The sequence below is a fragment of the Ranitomeya imitator genome, chromosome 4 (assembly GCF_032444005.1).
Source record: "Ranitomeya imitator isolate aRanImi1 chromosome 4, aRanImi1.pri, whole genome shotgun sequence".
NCBI lineage: Eukaryota > Metazoa > Chordata > Amphibia > Anura > Dendrobatidae > Ranitomeya > Ranitomeya imitator.
The window spans coordinates 645,494,108-645,517,989 of record NC_091285.1 but is presented as its reverse complement, the minus strand read 5'-3'; the positions used below and the strand labels follow the sequence as shown (position 1 = coordinate 645,517,989).

The window sequence follows — 23,882 nt, the reverse complement described above, 5'->3', positions numbered from 1 at the left end:
AACCTGTCGATGTTGGTGGATGCTGTCGACTGATTTTTCTCAGGGGATTTAAGCATCCAACATGTTTGAATTCAGACTTCAGATTCTTCTGTTCTGTAGCGATAACCTGCCCCTAGAGATGTCTGGCAGCGGCGCTCTCATATGGAGGAGCCAGGGAAGATGGCTATCAGCCAAACAATAAGTCGAACCATTGTTTGGCCAACAGCTGTCTAATGTGTATGGGGGAGGGCTTCACTGAGTTATGATAAGTGCTCACACTGGAAGCAATTGTCACCTGCCATCTACAAAGCCAATTGTTAACAGGATATTTGCATTATTTGCTACAAGAGCAAGAAAAATGTGTAATTTTTGGGGGATGTTGGGAGAGTTTAAAGGGGTTGTCTGAGATTAGACAGACAAACAGCGCCACATTTGTCCATGGCCTTGCACATATTTACCTAATTTAAAGCTACAGTACAAAACACATGGGGAAGAGTGGCGCTGTTATATGTAACTAAACACATGGGTAAGAGTAACGCTGTTATATGTAACTAAACACATGGGTAAGAGTGGCGCTGTTATATGTACCTAAACACATGGGTAAGAGTGACGCTGTTATATGTAACTAAACACATGGGTAAGAGTGGCGCTGTTATATGTAACTAACCACACGGGTAAGAGTGGCGCTGTTGTATGTAACTAAACACATGGGTAAGAGTGGTGCTGTTATATGTAACTAAACACATGGGTAAGAGTGGCGCTGTTATATGTAACAAAACATGGGTAAGAGTGACGCTGTTATATGTAACTAAACACATGGGGAAGAGTGGCGCTGTTATGTGTAACTACATGGGTAAGAGTGGCGCTGTTATATGTAACTAAACACATGGGTAAGAGTGGCGCTGTTATATGTAACTAAACACATGGGTAAGAGTGGCGCTGTTATATGTAACTACACACATGGGTAAGAGTGGCGCTGTTATATGTAACTAAACACATGGGTAAGAGTGGCGCTGTTATATGGAACTAAACACATGGGTAAGAGTGGCGCTGTTTTATGTAACTAAACACATGGGTAAGAGTGGCGTTGTTTTATGTAACTACACACATGGGTAAGAGTGGCGCTGTTATATTTAACTAAACACATGGGTAAGAGTGGCGCTGTTACATGTAACTACACAAAAGAACCACTCAAAGCAAATAGTATCAGGATCCTAGAGAACAACCAAAAAACCAAAACGCAACAAGGATCCTTAAAATATAACTTTTAATATTTAAAGCTAAAAAAGTTTGTTCCAATATATGCAACAAAGGTATTACAAGTTATAACCCATGAAGGTCAGATACAAACTACCTTACCCTGTCTGGTAGCCTATTCTCAATCACTACCTGACAGCGGAGGTTGGCACCCTAAGTTTCTGCGGTAGGCGCCCCCGCTCCTCGACGACTGGCCCTAATAGCCCTAAATAGACCCTATATTCCCTAAAAAAGACGTGTCAAATCTATCCACCCCAGAAAAAATGAAAGAAATATTAAAAAATCAAAACACTACACAAATGAAAGTAGAAAAAAATCAAAAAAAAAAAAAAAACATAGCAGAAAAACAGAAAAAAAAAAAAAAAAAATAATAATAATTTTTTCTTGATCCGTCGAATCAGAGAGTCCCTTAAATAGGGATATTTAGATATGTCACTGCCAAAGGGGTAGAAATAACACCCATGTCTCTTTAATCCAGAAAGATATCAGCGGGCCACACCATCACATATATATACTTCAGGGTGATCATGTGCTTCTGTACATTCAATGATGTTTCCCAAAAAGGGACATATCCAGTATAGATACCCCCCAAAGAATGAAAGAAATATAAAAAATAAAAAAACTACAAAAATAAAAATAAAAAATGAAAAAAATAAACACAGCAAAAAAACACAAAATTGTTGTCTGCCAGAGGAAAAAAGTCCCTTAAAGGGAAATAGTCCAAAATCACATCCCAATAAGTACAAATACCAATGTCTCGTTTATCCATAAAATATCAGCGAGCCACTCCATCCCGTATATTTTTGCAAGAAAAAAATAATAAGTATAATCCAGAAACAACGCCTCTGGGACGCAGATGAGTAGAAGCGTTGGATACAGTATTGAACTATGGGGTGTCTTTGGGACAACTTTTTCAACCGGCTTTGATGGTCCTCTGTTTTTTCTTTTTGCTGGGATGTCTCTGGTATGAGGTGGGCCACTGTCCTCTTGTGAAATCCATTTATTTGGGAGTCATTGGACTGATTTTGGATTTATTTTCTGGATTATACTTATTATTATTTTTTTCTTGCAAAAATATACGGGATGGAGTGGCTCGCTGATATTTTATGGATAAACGAGACATTGGTATTTGTACTTATTGGGATGTGATTTTGGACTATTTCCCTTTAAGGGACTTTTTTCCTCTGGCAGACAACAATTTTGTGTTTTTTTGCTGTGTTTGTTTTTTTCATTTTTTATTTTTTGTAGTTTTTTTATTTTTTATATTTCTTTCATTCTTTGGGAGGTATCTATACTGGATATGTCCCTTTTTGGGAAACATCATTGAATGTACAGAAGCACATGATCACCCTGAAGTATATATATGTGATGGTGTGGCCCGCTGATATCTTTCTGGATTAAAGAGACATGGGTGTTATTTCTACCCCTTTGGCAGTGACATTTCTAAATATCCCTATTTAAGGGACTCTCTGATTCGACGGATCAAGAAAAAATTATTTTTTTTATTTTTTTTTTTTTTCTGTTTTTCTGCTATGTTTATTTTTTTTATTTTTTTCTACTTTCATTTGTGTAGTGTTTTGATTTTTTATATTTCTTTCATTTTTTCTGGGGTGGATAGATTTGGCACTCTTTTTTAGGGAATATAGGGTCTATTTAGGGCTATTAGGGCCAGTCGTCGAGGAGCGGGGGCGCCTACCGCAGAAACTTAGGGTGCCAAACTCCGCTGTCAGGTAGTGATTGAGAATAGGCTACCAGACAGGGTAAGGTAGTTTGTATCTGACCTTCATGGGTTATAACTTGTAATACCTTTGTTGCATATATATACAGTTCTCTTCAGGGCTGTTTGTTACAGGAGCCTTGTGGATGGAACCTACTTGTTCTTGGTGCCCCTTTAAACTAACATAGCGGTACACTGACGTGTGGACTGACGTGTGGACTGACATGTGGACTGATCACTTTCACTGTCTGTTTTCTTCTCTGCAGGTACAGAATGTATCGGAAGAGTCAGACAACAGGTTTTCCTTCCCTCATCACCATTTTTTCTGCTCCAAATTACCTTGACGTCTACAACAACAAAGGTGAGCTGACGGCGGCTGTCAGTGTGAGTCGTCTGCCTCCCAGTATTGCTGCCTGCGTGATAGCTCCATTGCTGCCATATTAATGTATTTGTGAAATGTCATAAAGATTAGCTTTCTCACAGAGTGAAATAAACTATCTAAGTACCGGCGGGATACGCAGCTGCTCACTATAAGGCTGCCGTCACACGCTCAGTATTTGGTCAGTATTTTACATCGGTATTTGTAGCCAAAACCAGGAGTGGAACAATTAGAGGTAAAGTATAATAGAAACATATGCACCACTTCTACATTTATCACCCACTCCTGGTTTTGGCTTACAAATACTGATGTAAAATACTGACCTTGTGACGGCAGCCTAAGGCCATGTTCACACAGTGCGTTTTTTACTGCGGAACCGCAGCGGTTTTGCCGCTGCGGTTCCGCAGCTGTTTTCCATGCAGGGTACATAACAATGTAACCCTATGGAAAACAGTCACTGCTGTGCACATGATCCGTAATTTCGTTTAAAAAGCCGCGCAGAATAGCTGCGGCAAAAAAGAAGGAGCATGTCACTTCTTTTTCCTGAACCGCAGCGGTTCTGCACCCATAGACCTCCATTGTGAGGTCAAAATCGCAGTAAAACCCGCAGATCAAAAATATATCTGCGGGTTTTACTGCGATTTGATGTGCAGAACCGCTGCAGCAGGAAGTGCGGGGGAGCGGGCGGAAGTGCGTGGGCGGAGTGTGGCTGCCCCCCCCGTGCTCCGATCCCGCCCCCCCGTGCTCCGATGCCCTCCCCCGTGCTCCGATGCCCCCCCCCCCAGTGCTCCGATGCCCCCCCCGTGCCCTAATCTCCCCCCCTTATACTTACCCGACCTCCCGGTGTCCGTCCGGCCGTCTTCTCCCTGGGCGCCGCCATCTTGCAAAATGGCGGGCGCATGCGCAGTGCGCCCGCCGAATCTGCCGGCCGGCAGATTCGCTCCAAATTGCATTTTGATCACTGAGATATAACCTATCTCAGTGATCAAAATAAAAAAATAGTAAATGACACCCCCCCCCACTTTGTCACCCCCATTGGTAGGGACAATAAAAAAATTAAGAATTTTTTTTTTTTTTTTTTCACTAAGGTTAGAATAGGGGTAGGGGTAGGGTTAGGGGTAGGGTTAGGGTATTTTCAGCCATTTTAGCCCTAAAAAGCATCCTAGGAAACACACAGTCTCTGCATAGAAAACTGCATAAAAAAAAGATAAAAAAACGCATCAAAAAACGCATCAAAAAAGGACCAAAAAAAGGACCTGCGTTTTCTGCCAAGAGCTGCAGTTTTTTAAAAAAACTGTCCTGAAAAAAAAAGGATGGAAATCCTGAACGTGTGAACATACCCTAAGGCTGATCGGTCCTTTCCCCACAAGGGCATCACACTCGGGCAATGAGATGATGAGGGGCAAACCCCCTGAAACAGGCTGTCTGTAGATGAATTTCTGGCCTGGCATTTATCTCTGGTCATGTTACAAGGATCATTATTAAAGGGGCGGACATTGAACAATATTATTATTTATTTATATAGCACCATTAATTCCATGGTGCTGTACATGAGAAGGGGTTACATACAAGTTACAGATATCACGAGGACCCTGCCCTTGCGGGCTTACATTCTACAGGATTATGGGGAAGGAGACAGTAGGTCGGGGGTTGCAGGAGCTCCGGTGGTGGTGAGGTGGTCGTGTGGTCATTGCAGGTTGTAAGCTTTCTTGAAGAGGTGGGTTTTCAGGTTCCGTCTGATGGATCCCAAATGTGGTGGATAATATCGGATGTGTTGGGGCACAGAATTCCAGAGGAGGAATGATATTCGGGAGAAAAATAGCAAATGAACAGTTCTCCATCCGGGTGTAGAGATTAAAAACTTTCTTTTATTCTGCCATAGTGAAGCAACGTTTCAACCACCAATAGGTCTTTGTCAAGCATATGTTATACTCGGAGAAGTCTTGGAGACGATTGAGTGAGGAATGAATAAGTGTGGAGGAGAGTCTTGGGAGGACCGGAGATTAGTTCAGAGATATATGGAGGAGACAGGTTGTGAATGGCTTTGTAGGTCAGTATTAAGAAAAATATTTAGAATTGAGAGTCCTCAGTGGTTGATACCTTTTAATGGCTAACTGAAAAGATGGTAACAAATTGCAAGCTTTCGAGACTACATACGCCTGAACAGGACAATAAAACACTCCTTATCTAAGAATTGGCCCAATATTTATGGACATAACTGTTTATCACCCATGGTAATTCTGCTTCATGTCACCTGGCTTATCCATGGTTTTTTTCCCTTTTTTTTCTGTGCTATGTTGTGCATAAATATGTGATTCTTCAGAATTTGTTTTAGTCTTTGCCTGATGAAGAGATCTGTGTAGTCTCGAAAACTTGCAATTTGTTACCATCATTTCAGTTAGCCATTACAAGGTATCAACCACTGAGGACTCTCAATTCTAAATATTTTTCTATCTACTGGCTAACACGGTACCAAGATATATTTCATTCCTGTATCAAATTAGGCCAGTATTAGTAATTTGAACTGGATACGCTGAGGTATTGGGAGCCAGTGAAGAGATTTGCAGAGGGGGGAAGTGGAGGAGTAGCGAGGAGAGAGATGAATTAGTCGGGCAGCAAAGTTAAGGACAGACTGGAGGTGTGCAATTGTGTTAGCAGGGAGACCGCAGAGGAGGGTGTTGCAGTAGTCAAGGCGGGAGATGATTAAGGCATGCACAAGCATTTTGGAAGAGTGAGGGTTGAGGAAAGGACGGAAATATTTTTGAGCTAGAGGCAACAGGAGGTGGAAAGAGCTTGGATGTGCGGTTTGATGGACAGGGCAGAATCAAGGGTTACTCCGAGGCAGCGGACTTCCGGTACTGGGGAAAGCGTGATGTCATTAATTGCGATAGATAGGTCAGGTAAGGAAGATCTGTGAGATGGAGTAAAGATGATGAGTTCAGATTTGTCCACATTGAGTTTGAGGAAGCGAGAGGAGAAGAAGGAGGATATGGCTGATAGACACTCTGGGATTCTGGAGAGCAGAGCGGTGACGTCTGGGCCAGAGAGGTAGATCTGAGTGTCATCAGCATAGAGGTGGTACTGGAATCCATGGGACTTTATGAGTTGTCCTAGGCCAAGTGTATAGATTGAGAAGAGTAGGGGTCCAAGAACAGAGCCTTGGGGGACTCCAACAGAGAGAGGGTGGGATGAGGAGGTAGTGTGGGAGACGCTGAATGTGCGGTTGGAAAGGTATGAGGAGATCCAGGACAGGACGAGGTCTTTGATGCCAAAGGAAGAAAGAATCTGTAGTAGAAGGCAGTGGTCCATCAATATTGTAGATACCTCTCCTAGGAGGTAATTTCAAGATAGTGTTTTCCATTCTATGAGAGCACAAGGTTCCCATTACACATCAGATATCTCCTGACAAAATATTGGTTCGGTGACTGCTTTCTCTCCGGACTGCCCCATACTTGGTAGAGCGTTCCTGTCTTCCCTATGAGGGCTTTGCTGGCAAACTCCTCTGACATCAGCTTATCCCAGGACCCAACAAAGTTACTACAGCTGGATTCTTATGTCCTCCAACTTCATTTTTGGGGGAAGTTGGGAGGCTGATCCTGCAGATTCCTGTAACTGTAGTCTAATGTGTATGGGGCCTTTAGACATCATACTACCATGGTCTCTTTACAGACCAGTACTTCACCCATGAAGTTTCATAGTCGTGTCATAAGGTAACAGTGAGGCCATGTCGGCAGGAGTTGTATACGAGTCTCGCATCAAAGGAAGTGGAGCGCTCAGTAAACCACATGAGCCCCTTTGAAGCTGTTCAGGGTTCTCACTCAAAATCCTCATCCAATGCTTTTTCTCATGTATTGATTTACTGAAACTTCACAAAAAACAGTAAGTTACAGATTTTAGATTCAGAGCTTCTGGGGGGTTTATCCCTCAAGGTTAGGGCTATACAGCTATACGGGATATAATCTCTATCATATGTGCCCACACAAATACTGTGAAGCCCATAGTGTTCCCACGCAGTATAGTACCCCTTTAATGGCCCCCAGAGTGCTTCCTAAACAGTAAGGTGCCCCCACACATATTACAATGCTCCATATGCCCTCATAGACCCCCCCCCAATTAGATAGTATAATACCCCCCACAGTATGACACCTCTTGCATACCCCACCAGACAATATGATGTTCTCCACAGTGTACACATACAGACACTTCTCTACTCAGAATACACACATCAACTTACAGAGTTCTGCTGCATCAGCACACAGCTCTGCTACATATAAATACACACACTCAGCTCTGCTGCATGAAAACACATACACACACTTGCTGTGCTATATATACACACTCAGCTCTGCTAAACACACATACGCACTCAGCTCTGCTACATGAAAAAGCACATACACACTCAGCTCTGCTACATGATAACACACGTACACTCAGCTTTGCTGCATAAAAAAGCACATACACACTGCTCTGCTACATGAAAACATACATACACACTCAGTTCTGCTACATGAAAAAGCACATACACACTCAGCTCTGCTACATGATAACACACATACACTCAGCTCTGCTGCATGAAAAAGCACATACACACTGCTCTGCTACATGAAAACATACATACACACTCAGTTCTGCTACATGAAAAAGCACATACACACTCAGCTCTGCTACATGATAACACACATACACTCAGCTCTGCTGCATGAAAAAGCACATACACACTGCTCTGCTACATGAAAACATACATACACACTCAGTTCTGCTACATGAAAACACACTCAGCTCTTGCAGGTCGTGTAGCACGCAAACCACACTGATGTAAAGTGCTTTGAATGGTCTAGCGTGACACTTGCATGCCTCTAACCTCCCTTACATGTGTCTGGAATTATGTGGCATTCATCATCCAGTGTTCACAATGACGCGGTCAACCATGTGGGAAGTGGCCAAAGGACATCCATTTCTCTGCCCTGTGACTTTTCCAGTCTCTCTGTATTTCTGTTGCAACCTTCTGATGACAGTCTAAGTTCAGTGACCATTTCTGTGTGAGAACATCCTGTTTGAAGCCTCACAACGGCGAGGTACTGGTGATCACGTTAGGTGTCGTCTTGATCTCATGATGTCGATATGTGAACAGCATTATGTGGAGGACTATATGATACCAATTCTACTTGATCCCAGAAATTTATTGGCCGATTCATATATCCAACGCCTGTTGTGAATTTTGCCATTAAGCTCCTCGTGACGACACAGTATTTTACCTTAACTAACCAGACGTCTATTTTCAGTAATCCAGGAGGAATAGACTGTTATCTATATGTTCACTTTTGAATTTATGGGTTTCTTTCTTGTTGGTCAGGAGTCTGAAATGCTGACTCTTCTTGTAGGTTAAATTGCTATTTCTAAGTGGATGAATAGCCAATGTTTGCATCTTATATCAGCTCCTTCTACTTATTGTCTGCTATCTTTGCAAGGCAGTGATACAGGGTCATTGAAAAATTATGTTTGCTGATATGTTGATTACACATTGTCCAGGCCAGCCAGTTGGTTGACTTGCAAAATATAGGGGAGGAGGAGGAGGAGGAAAAACTATTGAAATAGATTCATGCGAGTTGATCTCCTCACCATTCTTCCCCTTTACCTATGGCTTGAAGGACAGTTGTTAACTATAAAAAGAGGATTTGCGCCTCTGTAACAGGATTGAGCCAAGACATCCAGGCATCCAAAGAACCAGAGACTCTTTACAAGACAGCAGCCAAGACATCATGGCTCCTTCACGAGGGACATTGATTTGACATTCAGTTTCGGCTAGCGGAGTAGGGCACCCGCCGACCCCGTGTCTCCACACACCTTATTAGAGAACACCATGTTGTGCTAAAAGTACTGAAACATTGAACAGTTGGACACGTGCATTCAGAAGTTTAGAGACGTCATATTAAGTTCACCTGAAATGGTTAGAGTGCATTTTAGGATCAAACTAAAATTTCACCAAAAAGCCAAATATCCGTAACTTTTTGTGAGTAGTGTATATACAGGTGCTTCTCACAAAATTAAAATATCATCAAAAAGTTAATATATTTCAATTCTTCAATACAAAAAGTGAAACTCGTATATTATACTGAGTCATTACACACAGAGTGATCTATTTCACATGTTTATTTCTGTTAATGTTGATGATTATGGCTTTCAGCCAATGAAAACCCAAAAGTCATTATCTCAAAACAGATTACTGGGTGGGCCGAGCACAGATTACTGGGTGGGCTGAGCACAGATTACTGGGTGGGCCGAGCACAGATTACTGGGGGGTGGGCCGAGCACCGATTACTGGGTGGGCCGAGCGCAGATTACTGGGTGGGCCGAGCGCAGATTACTTGGTGGGCCGAGCGTAGATTACTGGGTGGGCCGAGCGCAGATTACTTGGTGGGCCGAGCATATATTACTGGGTGAGCCGAGCATAGATTACTGGGTGGGCCGAGCATAGATTACTGGATGGGCGGAGCATAGATTACTGGATGGGCGGAGCATAGATTACTGGGTGGGCGGAGCATAGATTACTGGGTGGGCCGAGCACAGATTACTGGGTGGGCCGAGCACAGATTATTGGGTGGGCCGAGCATAGATAACTGATTGGGCGGAGCACAGATTACTGGGTGGGCCGAGCACAGATTACTGGGTGGGCCGAGCATAGATTACTGGGTGGGCCGAGAATAGATTACTGGGTGGGCCGAGCACAGATTACTGGATGGGCCGAGCACAGATTACTGGGTGGGCCGAGCACAGACTACTGGGTGGTGCGAGCACAGACTACTGGGTGGTGCGAGCACAGATTACTGGGTGGGCCGAGCACAGACTACTGGGTGGTGCGAGCACAGACTACTGGGTGGTGCGAGCACAGACTACTGGGTGGTGCGAGCACAGACTACTGGGTGGTGCGAGCACAGACTACTGGGTGGTGCGAGCACAGACTACTGGGTGGTGCGAGCACAGACTACTGGGTGGTGCGAGCACAGACTACTGGGTGGTGCGAGCACAGACTACTGGGTGGTGCGAGCACAGACTACTGGGTGGTGCGAGCACAGACTACTGGGTGGTGCGAGCACAGACTACTGGGTGGTGCGAGCACAGACTACTGGGTGGTGCGAGCACAGACTACTGGGTGGTGCGAGCACAGACTACTGGGTGGTGCGAGCACAGACTACTGGGTGGTGCGAGCACAGACTACTGGGTGGTGCGAGCACAGACTACTGGGTGGTGCGAGCACAGACTACTGGGTGGTGCGAGCACAGACTACTGGGTGGTGCGAGCACAGACTACTGGGTGGTGCGAGCACAGACTACTGGGTGGTGCGAGCACAGACTACTGGGTGGTGCGAGCACAGACTACTGGGTGGTGCGAGCACAGACTACTGGGTGGTGCGAGCACAGACTACTGGGTGGTGCGAGCACAGACTACTGGGTGGTGCGAGCACAGACTACTGGGTGGTGCGAGCACAGACTACTGGGTGGTGCGAGCACAGACTACTGGGTGGTGCGAGCACAGACTACTGGGTGGTGCGAGCACAGACTACTGGGTGGTGCGAGCACAGACTACTGGGTGGTGCGAGCACAGACTACTGGGTGGTGCGAGCACAGACTACTGGGTGGTGCGAGCACAGACTACTGGGTGGTGCGAGCACAGACTACTGGGTGGTGCGAGCACAGACTACTGGGTGGTGCGAGCACAGACTACTGGGTGGTGCGAGCACAGACTACTGGGTGGTGCGAGCACAGACTACTGGGTGGTGCGAGCACAGACTACTGGGTGGTGCGAGCACAGACTACTGGGTGGTGCGAGCACAGACTACTGGGTGGTGCGAGCACAGACTACTGGGTGGTGCGAGCACAGACTACTGGGTGGTGCGAGCACAGACTACTGGGTGGTGCGAGCACAGACTACTGGGTGGTGCGAGCACAGACTACTGGGTGGTGCGAGCACAGACTACTGGGTGGTGCGAGCACAGACTACTGGGTGGTGCGAGCACAGACTACTGGGTGGTGCGAGCACAGACTACTGGGTGGTGCGAGCACAGACTACTGGGTGGTGCGAGCACAGACTACTGGGTGGTGCGAGCACAGACTACTGGGTGGTGCGAGCACAGACTACTGGGTGGTGCGAGCACAGACTACTGGGTGGTGCGAGCACAGACTACTGGGTGGTGCGAGCACAGACTACTGGGTGGTGCGAGCACAGACTACTGGGTGGTGCGAGCACAGACTACTGGGTGGTGCGAGCACAGACTACTGGGTGGTGCGAGCACAGACTACTGGGTGGTGCGAGCACAGACTACTGGGTGGTGCGAGCACAGACTACTGGGTGGTGCGAGCACAGACTACTGGGTGGTGCGAGCACAGACTACTGGGTGGTGCGAGCACAGACTACTGGGTGGTGCGAGCACAGACTACTGGGTGGTGCGAGCACAGACTACTGGGTGGTGCGAGCACAGACTACTGGGTGGTGCGAGCACAGACTACTGGGTGGTGCGAGCACAGACTACTGGGTGGTGCGAGCACAGACTACTGGGTGGTGCGAGCACAGACTACTGGGTGGTGCGAGCACAGACTACTGGGTGGTGCGAGCACAGACTACTGGGTGGTGCGAGCACAGACTACTGGGTGGTGCGAGCACAGACTACTGGGTGGTGCGAGCACAGACTACTGGGTGGTGCGAGCACAGACTACTGGGTGGTGCGAGCACAGACTACTGGGTGGTGCGAGCACAGACTACTGGGTGGTGCGAGCACAGACTACTGGGTGGTGCGAGCACAGACTACTGGGTGGTGCGAGCACAGACTACTGGGTGGTGCGAGCACAGACTACTGGGTGGTGCGAGCACAGACTACTGGGTGGTGCGAGCACAGACTACTGGGTGGTGCGAGCACAGACTACTGGGTGGTGCGAGCACAGACTACTGGGTGGTGCGAGCACAGACTACTGGGTGGTGCGAGCACAGACTACTGGGTGGTGCGAGCACAGACTACTGGGTGGTGCGAGCACAGACTACTGGGTGGTGCGAGCACAGACTACTGGGTGGTGCGAGCACAGACTACTGGGTGGTGCGAGCACAGACTACTGGGTGGTGCGAGCACAGACTACTGGGTGGTGCGAGCACAGACTACTGGGTGGTGCGAGCACAGACTACTGGGTGGTGCGAGCACAGACTACTGGGTGGTGCGAGCACAGACTACTGGGTGGTGCGAGCACAGACTACTGGGTGGTGCGAGCACAGACTACTGGGTGGTGCGAGCACAGACTACCGGGTGGGCCGAGCACAGATTACTGAATGAGCTGAGCAGAGATCACTGGGTGGGCCGAGCACAGATCGCTAGGTGAGCCGAGCACAGAGTACCAGATGCGCTGAGCACAGATTACCTGGTGGTCTGAGCACAGATTACCGGGTGGGCCGAGCACAGATTACCGGGTGGGCCGAGCACAGATTACCGGGTGGGCCGAGCACAGATTACTGGGTGGGCCGAGCACAGATTACTGGGTGGGCCGAGCACAGATTACTGGATGGTTGAGCTCTTGCAGAGCTGAATCCCCTTCACTTTTTTTTTTTTGCAGATACCCGGTGGTGAGGCCACCTTCTCCTGTCTGCTCTTCCCTGTCTGTGTACGGCCTGCAGTCTCCGGACTGACTGCCCATCCCCTGATAGATGCCTAAGAGGCCGCTGGTTGCAATCAGGAGACCTGTGTTTGGTCTAGAAATTGCAGTCCGTACCCCGATCAGGGAAGGTGGGCATGTATGTACCACCGTGCAGGGAAGACTATGCAAAATCATGTCTGCTCCCCATCGGGTCAGTGCCGTCCTGGGGCCAGAGGTCGGTCCCCCAACAGTCAGTGATGGGCCGCCATCTTATTGCCACGGTTTACCTATAAGGATTAATACGAGATATGATAAACTAGGCTGGGATGTTTTTGTGATAATGAAATAATCCGTGTATGTGAGAGGCTGCCGGGAGCTGGCGCCACCAGCACATGTCACTGTGTGTGGGAGTCTTGTGCCGAAGCGTCTGCACTACATGTAAAATTGCTTCTTATTGTCTCCTTACAGCCGCAGTGCTCAAGTATGAAAACAATGTCATGAATATCCGTCAGTTTAATTGCTCTCCACATCCTTACTGGCTGCCAAACTTCATGGATGTGTTCACATGGTCCCTGCCCTTTGTGGGGGAGAAAGGTAAAATGCAGAAAGTGCACAATAGATGATCGATGTTATCAGATTATTATCAGACTGTCATCATGCCGAGGGGCTGTAAGGGGAAATGAGAGGCAAAGGGTCTGTTCCTGGTGGAAATGGACCTGCGCTATGAGGAAGCCGAGATAAAACCGTAAAAATGTAAAAGTTGAAAGGCTGGGAACACCCCACATACATCACTCATCAGTACCTCTCCAATCCACTAGAGGGCGCATCTATCTATCTCTATTTATCGATTACCTATTTCTCTATTATCTATTATCTATCTATCATCTATCTATTATCTATCATCTATCTATCATCTATTTATCTATCTATCTATCCATCTATCATCTATCTATTTATCTGTCTATTATCTATCTATCATCTATTATCTATCTATCATCTATCTATTTATCGCTCTATTTATCTATTATCTACTGGTAGCCTGAGGCTGTACCTGCTGCCCATTCAGGTGATACCGGTCGCCCATCTCCTTCACATCCCTATGTGCCATCACAGGAAGGTTTGTGCTATTTCAGAGAATGGATCAGATCCCAGTACACGGGCTGTTACATGAGGAGAGCTGGGCAGGGCATGTACCCAGCACCAGGACCGCTATCTGCCCCTTTACAGAATGGCCTCTGGTATCTACTAATGTGCAAGTATCTGACCAAACTGTCAGACACAGACTCCATGAGTCCCCGGTGGTCACAGCCAGAGAACATCACACGGGGCGCTCCACTATTGGGGACCCCGAGGTGCCTGCAGCATCATCCATCATGTCCGGTTTGACAATTGGCCAATAATGGTCTGTGGACTTACGAGTGCCCTTAATACTTATGGACATAGGAGAAATCACTACCTGCAGATATTGGCCCCTCACCAGCTATTTCCACGGTGTGATTCACTTAGCCCCTGTTATTAACCATACGGAGGAAGTGCAGAGGTGTGACATGACGGTCTCATGGTCATGATGCTGCCCTCTAATACACCAGTTCTGGGGTGCTACCTCTGCACCCTTCTCACTACACCCCTAATTGTTTTTTTTGCTGCTTTTATTCAATTATTTTACTTTTTAATTGCATCATACTAGCTACTTATAATATGATTAGCTTTTTTGTGTGATCGATATAAAGGGGAGCTGTGGAAATAAACTGTGGCAGAAATCAGAGAGATTTCCTATATATTTCTTATATCACTGTATTATATGGTTTTGTCAGCATCGTTGCTATATCTTCCTCTTGTTCTCCGCAGTTACGGAGATGCTGGTGAATATTCTCAGTATATGCTCAGATGACGAGCTGATCACAGATGGAGAAGACACGCTGGAAAGTAAGAGGACTATGCTGCCCTGTATTCTTTATATCGCCAGAACTTCTTACACATGTCCTGGTCCACACAGACTCTGACATTGTGACAAGGAAACCAAGCCATTCCAATTAGTTCTGAGAAATGACACAGGGAAAAAGTATTAAAGAGAACTTTTAACAATGTTAAACTGACGGTATGGGCAGAATGGGGCTGTCATTCTGATTTAATACATACCTTTAGTTTAAAAATCTGCACCCTCATTTTCGTTAAATCATCACGATCAATTTTTGTTTCCTCGGGACTGGACGGTGGGTAGCGTCTTCGACTCAGTGGGCTCAGCCAACGACCCCTCCACTGCCTCTGTTTCATTCATCATCATGCATTCATTTAAATTTTCGGCTGGCGTCGTCTTAGCTGTGGGTGGCGCTCTCGCTGGTGGCAGTCTTCATGAAAATGGCGCCTGCACATACGCAGATCGACCTCCGGCGGTCATCAGGAAAATGGCGTTGGATGTGGCGCATGCTCAGAATAAGATCGCGGCTCAATGACGAGCCGAGATCTCATTCTGCGCATTCGCCATTTTCCTGCAGACCGCCACCAGCAAGAGCATTTCCCACAGCTAAGACGGTGCCAGACCAAGGTTTAAATGAATGGAACAGAGTCGGCCGAGGGGTCTTGGCTGAGCCGGAGGCTCTACCCACAGTCCCGTCCCAAAGCACAGAGAAAACCAAAATTTATCATAATGATTTAACGACAACGAGGCTCAATATTTTTACGCTAAAGGTATGTATAAGATCAGTATGACAGCGCCATTCTGCCCATACCTTTAGTTTAAGGTGGATGAACCTGAAGACAGGTTCTCTTTAAACACAGGAAGAGAGAGATGCAAAAAGCCATGTAACGTTATGACACCAGCTGAAATCTATCAGTAATTAAAAATAAATCCTGCTACTTAGTGAAAAATTATATCAGCTGGTTCAGCTGATAGTCTATAAAAAGTTGCATGATTACCAAGGTGCCACACAAGAAACATCTCATGATAGGTAACACCAGTGAGCTGTCTGAAGACCTTTACAACCTTATTGCTGATGGCATTGGTTACAGAAGAATTTTTAAAGGACTGAATGTTCCAGTGAGCACTGTTGGGGCTGTGTTCTGGAAGTGGATAGAACATCATTTCACCATAAACCGGCCACGACTTGATCCCCGCAAGATTTCAGACTGAGGAGTGAAAAGAATTATCAAGAGTTGTCCTAGAGCCAAGGACCTCATGTGGAGAGCTGCAGAAAGACCTGAAATCAGCAAGTACAATTGTTTCAACGAAAACAATAAGTAATGCACTCCATTTCCATGTCCTGTATGCATGCTCACCACACAAGACTCCATCGCTGAACAACAGCATGTTCAAGCACGTTTAAAGGTTGCTCAACAACATTTAGAGAAACCTGTGAAATACTGGGAGAATATACTCTGATCAGATGAGACCAAATTTGAACTCTTTGGATGCCATAACACACACCATGTTTGGAGGTCAAAAAGGCAGTTTATAACCTCAAAAACACCATACCAACAGTGAAGTTTGGAGGTTGGAACATCATGGTGTGGGGCTGTTTTTCAGCATACGGCACTGGCAAACATATATGATTGAAGGAAAGAGGAATGGACAAATGTACCGAGACATTTTTGATAAAAAAAAAAAAAATCTGCCATCTACCAGGATGATGAAAATGAAACGAAGGTAGACATTTCAGCAAGACAATGATCCCAAACACACAGCCAAGGAGACTCTCAATTGGTCTCAGAGAAAGAAAATAAATCTGCTACAATGGCCGAGCCGATCATCTGAGCTGAATCCAATAGAAAATGTATGGAAGGAACTAAAGCTCAGAGTTCTTAGAAGGAGCCCATGGGACCCTCAGGATGTGAAGAGTGTTTGTATGAAAGAATGGATGAGTGAAAATCACACCTGAGCAATGCCTGTGACTAGTTTCTCCATACAGGAGGCATCTTGAAGCTGTCATCACCAACAAAGACTTTTGTACAAAGTATTTAATACATTTCAGTAAGCGTGTTCAATACTTTTTCCCTGTGTCATTTCTCATTATTACACACAACCTAATTTATAGACATCTACGGTGTGATTCCTTTGCCTGTGTGGATTGGATAGGTTGTTACCGACATCTGGTGAGAATTTCATGTCAATAGCACCATTAGAAATGTATTTACTTAGAAAATCGGTGACTTGTTCAATACATATTTCATCCGCTGTGTGTGTATGTATGAATGTGTGTGTGTGTATGTGTAATTAATATATATATATATAATGTGTGTGTGTTTGTACATGTACAGTACTGTGCAAATGTTTTAGGCAAGTGTTAGAAAAATGCTGCAAACTGAATGATATGGCTATTTGGCCTCATGTTTTTCATGGAGACCACTTGTGGCCAAACAGAATAAGGGTGTAGCTGATTGCTGCAAGTCCTGAACTGATGGCACTGCTGGGCATCTTCTGATTCAGAAGTAAGCATGATGTGTCTTTCATCTGCTGCACTAAGTTTCCTCGGCCGACCAACGCGTCTATGGTCCACAACTTTGTTAATTTCAGTACTGAGAAACACAGACACATACTTATCCATAATGCAATAACAGGTACATGTGGTCTTACAGTCCCGCACAGTCCTGCATTGGGACATGTATCAATAACAGACTGTACTCAGTAATCCAAAGCATTAGGTGATTGCTGGCTCAGATGTCTAAGGAGGTGTCTGGTAGGGTGAAGATGTAGTTGAGTAAAGTATTTATAATAGAAAAAAATTTAAGATAAATCTGACAAAAATTATTCTTAAAATATGAATTACTGTTCCTTAGAAAACTGCGCAAGTGAGAAATATAGATGTAATTTAGATTTCTCCTTTGTTCATTCACTTTGCATTTAGTTTCATAGTTTTTAAGGATGCAGGTAGACGTACGTCTATTGACTTCAGCCTATAGCCCAACATGTTGATCCAGAGGAATGTAAAAAGCCCATGGGGCAGACAGGAATTGCTCCACATTAGGGGACAAATCCTTTCCGGACTCCACATACGACAATCGGACTAGTTCCCTGGATCAGCGTCCCATCACATGTCATATATTTTTCAGAAAAGGCGTTCCGGCCTTCTTGTACTTTTGTAGTGAATCAGCCATTACAACATCATGTGGCCGAGAGTTCCATAAAAAGAAAAAACGATAAAACCTCAGCTCACCGCAATACCATAAAAATGTCCGTAGGTTCTGAGATTAGATGCACGGATCTTCGTGGCCGGTATCCATGAGAAGACGGAAAAATTGGAAGTTTGCGATCCAACGGCAAATTAATAAAAAATTAAAACTTTATTTAAAAATATATGAGGTTAAAAAGAAGCAATGTCCAGGACATGTGACACCTGACTTGTTTTGGAAATAGGCAATGAGTAAGGACAGTTATGTCTGAAACGTGTAAGGTGACACATGGCCTGGACCTTGCTGTTTTTTTTAATGTCATGTATTTTTAAATAAAGTTGGAATTTTTTTTATTCATTTAGAGAGTTCCATAGTCTTATTGCTCTTAAGAGTAGAGAATCCATAGTCTCACTGCTCTTATAGTAAAGAATCCATAGTCTCACTGCTCTGACAGTAAAGAATCCATAGTCTCACTGCTCCTACAGTAAATAATCCATAGTCTCACTGCTCTTACAATAAAGAATCCATAGTCTCACTGCTCTGACAGTAAAGAATCCATAGTCTCACTGCTCTGACAGTAAAGAATCCATAGTCTCACTGCTCTGACAGTAGAGAATCCATAGTCTCACTGCTCCTACAGTAAATAATCCATAGTCTCACTGCTCCTACAGTAAATAATCCATAGTCTCACTGCTCCGACAGTAAATAATCCATAGTCTCACTGCTCCTACAGTAAAGAATCCATAGTCTCACTGCTCCTACAGTAAATAATCCATAGTCTCACTGCTCCTACAGTAAAGAATCCATAGTCTCGCTGCTGTTACTGTAAATAATCTGCGTCTGTGATTATGATTAAACTTTCTTTCCTCTAGACATAGAGGATACCACTGGTCACCAAAGCAGATCTATTAACTATTATTATACACCATTAATGGGGGCACTGGACTGGCGTCGGCGCCGCATATATGGCGGCTGCACCTTATAAACTGTCTTCATTAAGTTTATATATTTTCTCACTCAGATGAAACCACAGTTTGCGCAAATTGTGTGTGTCTTTACCCCAGACTTTCAGGTTGGGATATTTTTGAGGGCGTCTAGTAGATGAGACCCCCATCCCACGTGTAGAATGCACCGCTATCAGACGTCTTCCCCTGAATAACAATCTCTTTCTGTTTCCTTCCAGCCGGAGCTGCTTCTGTGCGTAAAGAGATTATCCGGAACAAGATTCGGGCGATTGGGAAGATGGCCCGCGTTTTCTCTGTGCTCAGGTGACATGTTCAGAACCGGTGCTGTTTACCTCCTACATATATACTCACCAGGGACAGCTCCGCAATGGGAGCATACCGAGCGATGAGGAAGAAAATCTATACACTAACCAGCTCCCGTGAAGAATTATGGGCAGTGGCGCAGAAGATGGCGGGGGGATAGGATGGGGAGCTTGTGCTTTTTATTATCAGTTTAGTCCTCTTATCTAACCTGTGATATTTCATCCTCAGGGAGGAAAGTGAGAGCGTGCTGACGCTGAAGGGCCTGACGCCCACCGGGACGCTGCCCCAGGGGGTCCTGTCAGGAGGGAGACAGACTCTGCAGAGCGGTAACTTACTATTACCTCCTCCTTGTTTCCCTTTGCGTTATTCTCAAACACGCGCGTATAATACCGTGAACCTAAATTCAGGAGCCATGTAATCCAGCATACAGTCATATGTGTGAAACCGAACTCCTGTTGTGCCCGGTGCTGATCTCTGCCAGCGCAGAGCAGGCACAGACCGTTCCTGGCAGCGATTCAGCGGCTTTCACTGACGTCACGTTGCCAGATCTGCGGCTTCTCTTCTGCTCTGTTCTGTTGGGCGTGACTTCCAACGTCATGCTGATTGACAGCCGGCTCCCCACTTCCTAACTGCAGGAAGCCGGCCATCAATCAGCATGGCGTCAGCAGTCACGATCCATTGACAGAGCAGAAGGGGAAGAGCTGATCTGTTGACGTGGAAGAAACTTTGGGCTAGCTCCAAGATAAATAATGATAATTGTAGAGAGACAATATCCAGCTCCCGCAGAAATAATATTTTTTCCTAATTTAATATTATCTCGGTCTTTTCATAATCCGGGGCAATACTAAGCCTGCAGTGCCTCATGCTCCCCGCGGACGCCCTGCGGGCACTAACGTTATTTAGCAGCCTGTGTTTAGTGAACGGTAGTTTTTTACACCTTTATATCACCATCATTACCTTCCTATATAAAGATCCTGCATTTACAGTCGTCATTTATGTAAGCAATCATCGCCCTGTCCGGCACTGCAGCCATAGAGATGGCAGCTCAGTGACGGATTGCTGCACATAGTATGTGAATATTACATGCACAGCCTCAGGGATGAGAGTCAGGAATTGTCGACGTGTTCCCCTGACCATGTGTGCAGGATCGGTAGTTTGATGTGACCCAGATACACATCTGATGCCTTGTCTTTCTGTCTCCCATACAGCTACAGAAGAAGCGGTTGAGGCTCAAGAAGGTAAAGTATAAGCTGCCCGCAGCCGCAGTTAATGAAAGCGACAGTAGAGGGTGCTAGGCTGATAGGGAATAACAGCACTGACACGCTGGATGGTTTATCCGTCAGGGTATGTGCACACCTCGTCTTTTTCAGGCTCCGTAAGCCACCTAAAAAAAAACCTCTTAATAAATACTAAAAAGAACAAACATATACACTGCAACATAAAACCGACTCGCTGCTCGTGTGTTCAGCCTTTGGAGCTTCTCTTAACCATCCTTCATGAAGCCGCTCGCTGGGTTATACAATACAAGCAAAACAAAAGCCGGTGGCTGAAAAACGACTAAAAAGACACTAAAAAAGGACTCTTCAGGACAAAAGACACCGGCGCGTCCTGAAGCATCTTCCTCCTGAAAAACTTGCCATGTTCACAAGCATCTTAAAGACATTGTTTGCACATACCCTCAGACCTAAAAGTTAGCCACATTTTCGTAAAGGTAGGAGAAGTTATTATTAAAATATTAGATACACAAAAATGCATTGCTAAAAGTTTAAAGGGAACCTGTCAGTACTATTACCTCTACGCAAGCATAGGCAGTGTAAAACCGTGTAAAAGATACCCATTATGGCACCATTGTGCCAAAATTCGGCTTCTATTAAAACGCAAATGAGACTCTCCAATGCACTGTGGACTCCTGTCTGCTTCTCCAGGCCCCGCGTCTCAACTGACAGAGGAGAAGAGCACAGGAACCACCAAAGCCTCTGTTTTCACTGACAATCGAGAAGTAGGGGGGCAGAAGCGGAGAGAAGTCATAGATTGCTTGTGCACTTGTTTGTCTAATTGTCGTATCAGTAAAAGCTGATAATATGTATCTTTCATGATATTTTACACTACGCCAACTTGCTTGACCTCTTCTTGAGAAGGGTGAGTGTTACTAGCAGGTTCCCTTTATCTTTTCAATGAATTTTTGCATATCTAATTTAGCATTAAAACCTTTCACAAGACGGTGATGGAACAAACTCTAGCGGATAGGGCTGGCTGTAGAGTCTTTTTATTAGTTTTATTTTCACACACCCGTCATAAGATACTTTGACCCCAGTAAGGGATCACTAATTTCCAGATTTATACTAATAGTATTTTGGAAACAGGCCCCAGAGTTCCTGTGCACTTCCCCAGGGCTGACTGATAAGGGTCCTCATCCCCCCCCCCCCTCCAATAACCAGATCGAAGGTGGGATCTCTGACTGCAGTGACCAAATGGTTAAATGGCAGGTATCAGAGGTTACCCTTATGTTTAGGATGTCTTTAGATTTTTCAAAAGTTGTCCAAAATTCTGAAAAATATGCAAAAAAATATATAAAACCTGAGCAGTTTTTCTTCTCGTTTTATTTCCATACAGCCGTCCGGGGCTTCTCTCCCCAGCACAAGATCCGCAGCTTTGAAGAAGCCAGGGGTCTAGATCGAATCAACGAGCGTATGCCACCTCGTCGTCCCACCACTCCCCAAGACCTCAATCTGAACTCAGCCGACAAGAACAGTAACAGGAGCCAGCAGTGACACTGCCGCCGGCGACACACACACGGTGTCATCCACCACCGTCACACGCTCGAGGGCAGGACTCTCAAACCAGGCCAACATACAAATCCACGTACACACTGATGTACACATACATGACAGCCATGCTGCTGCCTACACAGCCATCCCATCATCATGTAAACGAGTATTAGCCGCTCATCCTCCAGGTATGTATAAGAATATGGGCTCCAGCCAGAACACTCCTGATACATACACTCATAAGTCCAGACTGATCCCCGGGACTGATCTACACGCCGACACACACTTTGTGAGCACACCGCACACACCGAGCTGGTCTGTCCTCCAGTTTGTATCCTCTTTGTAAATGTTATTTGCGTTCTATATATATATATATTTATACATGTGTAATATAAATACCCTGTTTTTTAATGTAGGGTCCATCTAGCGGCAGCAGCTGCAGAATTGTACCATATTACCAGAGCCAGTTTGCAGCGCCCCCTCCTGCAGAGCCACCTGCATTGCACCCAGGTACAGGTCTTGTATAAGGCGGGCGCACTGCTTTATTGATCAGGTGATAATCTCGTTTCCTCCGAGAAGTGGGCGATGAGATCCTTCAACGTGATGTAAGGACGTCACCAAATACTCGGATGAACGCAGAGCCTGATTCTGCCAATGACGTGTAATAGCCCATCGCCCTCAGAGATTGCAGAGCATAGCATGGCATGTCCAAGACATCAAATGCATGATCACTGCACACATGGCCGTCCTCCATGAAGTGATGGGGTACACACATACATTGCACTGAACACGTGAGAACAAAGCGCTCTCCTCTGGGTGACTGATTGCACTGCCGCGGGTGGCTCTGCGCACACAGACTGCGCTGCGGTGGTCGCTTTGCAGTGCGTCGCTGCTCTCTCAAGCACTAATAATCATATACGAGAGATCACATATTTCGAGGCTTTATTTTTGAAGGGTTATGCTGCCCCCCCTAAACACTCCTAATCACACGTCCATCTCCCCACCCCACCAGGGCACATCCATTATATTAAGGGAGTGCATTTAGGGCTATCTACATAGAAAAACCTTTGTACCACAAGGGCTTGAGGTGACACAAAGTTGTATCTTTAGTGTGGCACTCAGATTCTGGGCTCCCTATTGACCAGGGACCCAAACTGCCATTGCAGTAAGGCACTCAGGAGTTGGCTTACCTTCAGACAATCTCATCCTCAGCACATCTCCTGCAGGGTCTTTAAAGCACCGTGGAAGAGCCGCAGCGTCCTCCGGTGCCTCTAGCGATGAATAGCACAAGAATTAACTCTTTCACTGCTCCCATCTTTGCGTTTTATTTCGATAGCCCACATGGAGGTAGTCGGGAGACATGCTCGTTTCTCTATGCCCACTCTTCATTCTTTCTTCTCTTCTTTAAGTCTATGATTTGCTGAGTTGTCTTGTATTACAAAGGAGGAAATGTTTTTAAAAAAGTAAATGATTTTTTTTTCCACAAAAGATTGGGAGAAAAAAAATGTTCAGATTAAACTACAAAATAGTTAAATCGAAGCGTGGCTTGTATTTCATTCCTACCAAAGGTAGGATCTGGCGTGAGTGGTGTGCTCCGTATGGAATCTGGTGTGAGTTGTGTGCCCCGTATGGCATCTGGTGTGAGTGGCGTGCTCCGTATGGCATCGGGTGTGAGTTGTGTGCCCCCCGTATGGCATCTGGTGTGAGTGTTGTGCTCCATATGACTTCGGGCGTGAGTGGTGTACTCCATACGCCATCTGGTGTAAGTGGTGTGCTCCGTATGGCATCAGATGT

General features: G+C 45.7%; 1 protein-coding gene across 1 annotated transcript in view; it reads left to right on the top strand.

Moving 5' to 3' along the window:
• Positions 1-23,622, top strand: part of PPP3CC (protein phosphatase 3 catalytic subunit gamma) — a 76,582-nt gene extending 52,960 nt beyond the window's left edge. Inside the window, exons 8-14 of the mRNA XM_069766980.1 lie at positions 3,220-3,314; positions 13,415-13,540; positions 14,795-14,872; positions 19,236-19,320; positions 19,549-19,646; positions 20,529-20,558; positions 21,934-23,622. Coding sequence (XP_069623081.1) covers positions 3,220-3,314; positions 13,415-13,540; positions 14,795-14,872; positions 19,236-19,320; positions 19,549-19,646; positions 20,529-20,558; positions 21,934-22,091 — 670 coding nt within the window. The 3' untranslated portion in view covers positions 22,092-23,622. The remainder of the gene's footprint in view (positions 1-3,219; positions 3,315-13,414; positions 13,541-14,794; positions 14,873-19,235; positions 19,321-19,548; positions 19,647-20,528; positions 20,559-21,933) is intronic.
• The last annotated feature ends 260 nt before the right edge of the window (positions 23,623-23,882 follow it).